At 34.2% G+C, this 8,942-nt stretch overlaps 1 protein-coding gene across 1 annotated transcript in view; it reads right to left on the bottom strand.

Annotated features, from left to right (window-relative positions):
• Window positions 1-3,860: 3,860 nt before the first annotated feature.
• LOC105895424 (deleted in malignant brain tumors 1 protein-like) overlaps window positions 3,861-8,942 on the bottom strand; it is a 29,526-nt gene continuing 24,444 nt past the window's right edge. Inside the window, exon 6 of the mRNA XM_042703652.1 lies at window positions 3,861-3,994. Coding sequence (XP_042559586.1) covers window positions 3,861-3,994 — 134 coding nt within the window. The remainder of the gene's footprint in view (window positions 3,995-8,942) is intronic.

Genomic DNA, 8,942 nt, shown 5'->3' with positions numbered 1-8,942 from the left:
GGCAAGCAGACAACAGGAATTGGGTGGACAATTACACGGAGACCGCCCAACCCTTGAACGACATGCTGAAAGGAAAACCAGACTCCCGAGACAAGATCAGCCTCGGAGCCGAAGCACGACAAGCCTTTGAGGATTTGAAGAACTGCCTGTGTGAAGCCCCCGCGCTGGGACTTCCCAATGTTCAGAGACCCTTTACACTCTTTGTCAATGAGTTTCGTGGGTTCATGACATCAGCACTGACACAGGAACATGGAGGATTGTGGAGACCTGTGGGCTACTATTCGGCCAAATTGGACACAACTGCACTGGGCTTTGGCCCATGCCTGAGAGCGGTACAAGCCGTGTACCTCGCAAACCAACTTGTGACCAATCTTGTGCTTGATCAGAAGATCACCATCCGTTGCCCACACTCTGTGAATGCTTTGCTGGCTGGCAGGAAAGTCCCATGCGTCCCAGATAGCCGCTGGGGAAACTGGCAAGCCGTGCTGGAAGCACCCAACATCTCCCTCCAAAAAGCCTCTGTCTCAAATCTCTCAACCATGATTGCCCCCACGGACGCCACGAACGAAGAAGATGACCATGTGTGTGAAGACTTGATCGCTTTGATGGACCAGGAACACTTTGTGAAAGAAGATCCTCTCCACAACCCCGAGCTTGTCTTGTACACTGACGGATCTTCACTGGTAGAGGATGGCATCCGGGGAGCAGGAAGTCTTGGAAACAGGATCTATGGATCCCGGAACATCAGCACAGCAAGCAGAATTGAAAGCATTAACCCAAGCACTCAAATTGGCTGAAGGAAAGTCTGCCACAGTCTACTGCGATTCCCATTACGCCTTGGGTGTTGTAATGGACTTCGGCCGTCTCTGGGCCCAACGAGGGTTTGTCACGGCCAAAGGCACGCCCATAAAAAATGGTCAATTAGTAGCAGACTTATTGGACGCAATGCTACTCCCCAAAGAACTGGCGGTGGTCAAGGTGAAAGCTCACTCACACTTGGACACCCCAGAAGCCCGTGGTAACGCGCTAGCTGATGACGCATCCAGAAAAGCAGCAAGACAAAAAGAGGGGAGGAGAAATGGAAACATTGAAATGGAAACTGACCTCGGAATGGAAAATGACTACGCAAAATGCCTTCGATTGAGAAAGGAATCTGAAAACGAAGAATGGCGGAAGGAAAGCTTAGCAAGCATAATGGAGATGCAAAATGCCTCAAGCCAAGAGGAGAAATGGGATTGGATGGGAAACAGTGCAAAACTACACGATGACAAGGTGTGGCGACATGGAACAAAAACGGTGGCCCCCCAGAACTTACTGCCATACCTAGCCACGCAACTTCACTCACTAGGACATGTGGGTGTGGAAAAGATGCGCAATAGGTTTAGTCAGGTCTGGTGGAATCCAAAATTCACCGGCGTGGCAAAAGATGTTGTTAAGCGATGTGTCACCTGTATGAAGAACAACCATGATCGGAAAGTAAAACTTCCCATGCTGAAGGTTCCTGCCCCCCCTGGTCCTTTTCGTTGCCTCCAAGTGGACTACATCACACTGCCGGCGTGTAAAGGATACAGAGACACCCTCGTGGTCATTGACAAATTTTCTCGTTGGATTGAAGCTTACCCTGCCCGCCGAGGAACAGCTGCACACACAGCCAAAGTGCTGGTCAAAGATTTCATTCCTCGCTATGGCCTACCAGATCAGATCTGTTCGGATAATGGAAGTCACTTCACCGGAGCAGTCTGTGCAGAGGTATGTCGAATGCTGAACATCGAATGGTCTTTTCACTGTCCTTACCACCCGCAATCGTCAGGACAAGTGGAACGAGCAAACAGAACACTGAAGGAAAGACTGGCAAAGATGCATCAAGAAGGAACACCTTGGGTGGACGCGCTCCCCATTGCGCTGAGTAGCATGAGAGCTACGCACAGCAAAGATGTGGGCCTGTCCCCTTACGAAGTGGTGTTTGGCCGGTTCTTCAGCTTCCCAGGCTCAGTTGACCTGCGCAAAGCCGATGTGCACCTCACCTCAGACGCATTGATGAACTACTGCATCAAGCTCTCAGAGACCCTCCAGCTGACGTCCAACCAAGTCAAAGAGGCCTGGGTTGAGCCGCCAGAGGGAGGACACTCTTTGGTGCCTGGACAGTGGGTCATGATTCACAAACCACAAAGAGTGCCGCTAGAGGCCAAATACGAAGGGCCGTATCAGATACTGTTAGTTACTCCATCTGCCATTAGGGTTGCTAACAAGACAAAATGGATCCATGCAAGCCATTGTAAATTAGTTGATGCACCAACTGACTGAGATTGACATTCATTGGACTGGCAGAAAACCTCTTTCACGTCTGTTTTACAGAATAGGTGAGCAGAGGGAGGTCAGAGTGCGGGAAGACTTTAATTTCTTATTTTTTATTTTTACGGAGGGATTAGCGACAAAGGGAAGATTAGGGAATTAAAGTGCAGGTTTCTCCTCTGTCCTCTCGAACCAGTCCAGGTGAGATGTTGGTATAGGTTTTTGGTGGTACAACTTCTTAGATTAGAATCACACTTGCTTATTGCTATAATAGTGGTTACTTTAATCAAGATAAATGTTTAGTTGCTTAGCATTAAAGCATGCCATAACTGTGCTAGATTAACATAACTGTGTTAGATTAACACTGCTTCCCCCCCAACTGATACTGCTCTTGTTCTTTAAATCCTATGTACCCCGTGGCTGGAAACCTGAGGATCGTCATCACGACCGAGATCCTGAGATAGCTTGGTTATCTGCACCATCTGAACTGTGTTGCCATCTTCTGAACTTTCCCGACCACGAACTGTTACCCTTTCCATCAGCCATCCCAGGAGAAGACTCTTGAAACGACTGTTCCAAAATGACTTCCCCCACTCCCAAGTTGGCCGCCCTAAAGGCCATACCTGAGAATGGAACTCCCCATTCCCCGACCCATCTCCCCAGAATTGTTTAGATTAGGATAATCCTGCTTTACGCTTCTTTTTACTTTACCTTCCCTTCCCCTCTCCCCCCAACTTTCAGTAGGGTTTCCCCCGAGTGACCCAAGAACCTACACTGGATTTCCCAGTGTATGACAAAGTATCCTTGTTTTATTATTTCCTGTCCTTTATTTTCCAATTTCTCACCCCCCTTCCCTGTTTTGTATTTTCTTTCCATATAATCATACAAAAATGTCAGAGCCATGAAAGATGTTTATTGTTTAGGTTTTCCAGAAATACACTGTTGTTGTTGATGTTTTAAACTATGTTTAAGAATGATCAAAAGGGAGGAATGTTAGATTCCAGTGATATTTCTCATGTACAGATATCTTGTGTATGTCCCTCCACCACTACCAGGCCCGTAGGCCCAAATTCCTGTAAGGTTATGTAGTGCAGGAGTCCTCCTGGCGCCTGGGTTCTTAGGCTGAAGGACATTGATGGACTGTCATGGTATATGTATGTGTATGTGTGTGTGTTAGAGATTGTTATGCATTTCATTCGGTTACGTAGTGTATGTGTGTGTGTTAGAGATTGTTATGCATTCCATTCGGTTTACATAATGCCACCAGTTAAATTAGCCTGTGCCCGAGGCTCAGGGGATCAGATCAGAGCGACGGGGATCAGAGCGAATTGCAGAGGTAGGACGACCATCTCCTAAGAAAGACAGACCCCAACGACCCTCAGAACTCTGCTCCACTCAGAAATACTTAGACTCAGAAAGTACTTTCTTGTCTGACAATAAATATCTCTGCCTCTGATCCGAACCGCTCCAGCTTCCTTGATTGAGACAACCAACTAGACCACCCTTTAGAATTAAGTGTAATAGCCTAAATATAGAGAAGAATCTTACAAGCGGCACTGCAGGCACTGTTACTGACCAGCTTGAGGAGTCAGCTTCAAACAACACTGCAGCAACATCAAGACAGGGACCTTGAAATGAAAGTTATGGAAGTGTTTGACCAGTTTGAGGATCCACTTGCTGCAGTTCATCAGTTCAGTGAATGCTGCAGTTCATGATTATAAGATGTTTAATGTTTAGATACATGTAGTATATGATGATAACATGTTTAATGTTTAGATACATGATTATGAGATGTTTAATATTTAGATACATGTAGTATATGATAACATGTTTAATGTTTAGATACATGATTATAAGATGTTTAATGTTTAGATACATGTAGTATATGATAACATGTTTAATGTTTAGATACATGATTATAAGATGTTTAATGTTTAGATACATGTAGTGTATGATAAGATGTTTCATGTTTTGATGCGTGTAGTACATGATGATAAGATGTTTAATGTTTAGATACATGATAATAAGATGTTTAATGTTTAGATACATAATAAGATTATATATAAGATTAGATACATGTTGATAAGATGTTTAATGTTTAGATACATGTAGTATATGATCATAAGATGTTTCATGTTTAGATACATGATGATAAGATGTTTAATATTTAGATACATGTAGTATATGATGATAAGATGTTTCATGTTTAGATACATGATTATGAGATGTTTAATGTTTAAATACATGTAGTATATGATGATAACATGTTTCATGTTTTGATACATGTAGTATACGATGATAAGATGTTTCATGTTTAGATACATGATGATGAGATGTTTAATGTTTAGATAAATGTAGTATATGATGATAAGATATTTAATGTTTAGATACATGATGATAAGATGTTTAATGTTTAGATACATGATGATGAGATGTTTAATGTTTAGATACATGTAGTATTTGAAGATAAGATGTTTCATGTTTTGATACATGTAGTATATGATGATAAGCTGTTTCATGTTTAGATACATGATGATGAGATGTTTAATGTTTAGATACATGTAGTATATGATGATAAGATGTTTAATGTTTAGATACATGATGATAAGATGTTTAATGTTTAGATACATGATGATAAGATGTTTAATGTTTAGATACATGTAGTATATGATGATAACATATTTAATGTTTAGATACGTACATGATAATAAGATGTTTAATGTTGAGATACATGTAGTATATGATGATGAGATGTTTAATGTTAAGATACATGTAGTATATGATGATAACATATTTAATGTTTAGATACATGATAATAAGATGTTTAATGTTGAGATACATGTAGTATATGATGATAAGATGTTTAATGTTTAGATACATGATAATAAGATGTTTAATGTTTAGATACATGATGATAAGATTAGATACATGATTAAAATATGTTTAATGTTTAGATACATGATGATAAGATGTTTAATGTTTAGATACATGTAGTATATGATGACAACATATTTAATGTTTAGATACATGATAATAAGATGTTTAATTTTGAGATACATGTAGTATATGATGATAAGATGTTTAATGTTTAGATACATGATAATAAAATGTTTAATGTTTAGATACATGTAGTATGATATGATAATAAGATGTTTAATGTTTAGCTACATGATGATAAGATTAGATACATGTTGATAAGATGTTTAATGTTTAGATACATGATGATAAGATGTTTAATGTTTAGATACATGTAGTATATGATGATAACATGTTTAAAGTTTAGATACATGATAAGATGTTTAATGTTTAGATACATGTAGTATATGAAAAGATGTTTCATGTTTTGATACATGTTTAAAGTTTAGATACATGATAAGATGTTTAATGTTTAGATACATGTAGTATATGAAAAGATGTTTCATGTTTTGATACATGTAGTATATGATGATAAGATGTTTCATGTTTAGATACATGATGACAAGATGTTTAATGTTTAGATACATGTAGTATATGATGATAACAAATATAATGTTTAGATACATGATTATAAGATGTTTAATGTTTAGATACATGTAGTATATGATGATAAGATGTTTCATTTTTAGATACATGATGATAAGATGTTTCATGTTTAGATACATGATGATAAGATGTTTAATGTTTAGATACATGATAATAAGATGTTTAATGTTTAGATACATAATAAAATTATATATAAGATTAGATACATGTTGATAAGATGTTTAATGTTTAGATACATGTAGTATATGATCATAAGATGTTTCATGTTTAGATACATTATGATAAGATGTTTAATATTTAGATACATGTAGTATATGATGATAAGATGTTTCATGTTTAGATACATGATTATGAGATGTTTAATGTTTAGATACATGTAGTATATGATAAGATGTTTAATGTTTAGATACATGATTAAAATATGTTTAATGTTTAGATACATGATGATGAGATGTTTAATGTTTAGATAAATGTAGTATATGATGATAAGATGTTTAATGTTTAGATACATGATGATAAGATGTTTAATGTTTAGATACATGATGATGAGATGTTTAATGTTTAGATACATGTAGTATTTGAAGATAAGATGTTTCATGTTTTGATACATGTAGTATATGATGATAAGCTGTTTCATATTTAGATACATGATGATAAGATGTTTAATGTTTAGATACATGTAGTATATGATGATAACATGTTTCATGTTTTGATACATGTAGTATACGATGATAAGATGTTTCATGTTTAGATACATGATGATGAGATGTTTAATGTTTAGATACATGTAGTATATGATGATAACATGTTTCATGTTTTGATACATGATGATAAGATGTTTAATGTTTAGATACATGATGATGAGATGTTTAATGTTTAGATACATGTAGTATTTGAAGATAAGATGTTTCATGTTTTGATACATGTAGTATATGATGATAAGCTGTTTCATGTTTAGATACATGATGATAAGATGTTTAATGTTTAGATACATGTAGTATATGATGATAACATGTCTAATGTTTTGATACATGTAGTATATGATAAGATGTTTCATGTTTAGATACAGGATGATAAGATGTTTAATGTTTAGATACATGTAGTATATGATGATAAGATGTTTAATGTTTAGATACATGATAAGATGTTTAATGTTTAGATACATGATGATAAGATTAGATACATGTTGATAAGATGTTTAATGTTTAGATACATGATTATAAGATGTTTAATGTTTAGATACATGTAGTATATGATAAGATGTTTCATGTTTTGATACTTGTAGTATATGATGATAAGCTGTTTCATGTTTAGATACATGATAAGATGTTTAATGTTTAGATACATGATAAGATGTTTAATGTTTAGATACATGATAATAAAATGTTTAATGTTTAGATACATGATAAGATTAGATACATGTTGATAAGATGTTTAATATTTAGATACATGTAGTATATGATGATAAGCTGTTTCATGTTTAGATACATGATAAAATGTTTAATGTTTAGATACATGATAAGATGTTTAATGTTTAGATACATGATAATAAAATGTTTAATGTTTAGATACATGATAAGATTAGATACATGTTGATAAGATGTTTAATATTTAGATACATGTAGTATATGATGATAAGATGTTTCATGTTTAGATACATGTAGTATATGATGATAACATGTTTAATGTTTTGATACATGTAGTATATGATAAGATGTTTAATGTTTAGATACATGTAGTATATGATAAGATGTTTCATGTTTTGATACTTGTAGTATATGATGATGAGCTGTTTCATGTTTAGATACATGATGGTAAGATGTTTAATGTTTAGATACATGATAATAAGATGTTTAATGTTTAGATACATGATGATAAGATTAGATACATGTTGATAAGATGTTTAATGTTTAGATACATGTAGTATATGATCATAAGATGTTTCATGTTTAGATACATGATGATAAGATGTTTAATGTATAGATACATGATGATAAGATGTTTAATGTTTAGATACATGATAACAAGATGTTTATGTTTAGATTACATGTATATATGATGATAACATGTTTAATGTGATGATGAAAACATGATTATAAGATGTCTAATGTTTAGATATTTGTAGTATATGATGATAAGATGTTTAATGTTCAGATACATGATGATAAGATGTTTAATGTTTAGATACATGATAATAAGATGTTTAATGTTTAGATACATGTAGTATATGATCATAAGATGTTTCATGTTTAGATACATGATGATAAGATGTTTAATGTTTAGATACATGATGATAAGATGTTTAATGTTTAGATACATGATAACAAGATGTTTAATGTTTAGATACATGTAGTATATGATGATAACATGTTTAATGTGATGATGAAAACATGATTATAAGATGTCTAATGTTTAGATATTTGTAGTATATGATGATAAGATGTTTAATGTTCAGATACATGATGATAAGATGTTTAATGTTTAGATACATGTAGTATATGATGATAAGATGTTTAATGTTTGGATATATGTAGTATATGATGATAACATGTTTCATGTTTAGATACATGATGATGAGATGTTTAATGTTTAGATACATGTAGTATATGATGATAACATGTTTAATGTGATGATGAAAACATGATTATAAGATGTCTAATGTTTAGATATTTGTAGTATATGATGATAAGATGTTTAATGTTCAGATACATGATGATAAGATGTTTAATGTTTAGATACATGTAGTATAAGATGATAAGATGTTTAATGTTTGGATACATGTAGTATATGATGATAAGATGTTTAATGTTTAGATACATGATGATAACATGTTTAATGTTTAGATACATGTAGTATATGATGATAAGATGTTTAATGTTTAGATACATGATAATAAGATGTTTAATGTTTAGATACATGTTGATAAGATTAGATACATGTTGATGAGATGTTTAATGTTTAGATACATGTAGTATATGATGATAAGATGTTTAATGTTTAGATACATGTTGATAAGATGTTTAATGTTTAGATACATGTTGATAAGATTAGATACATGTTGATAAGATGTTTAATGTTTAGATACATGTAGTATATGATCATAAGATGTTTAATGTTTAGATACATGT

The sequence above is a fragment of the Clupea harengus genome, chromosome 24, assembly GCF_900700415.2.
Source record: "Clupea harengus chromosome 24, Ch_v2.0.2, whole genome shotgun sequence".
Classification (NCBI taxonomy): domain Eukaryota; kingdom Metazoa; phylum Chordata; class Actinopteri; order Clupeiformes; family Clupeidae; genus Clupea; species Clupea harengus.
This window is presented reverse-complemented; position numbering and strand designations above follow the sequence as displayed.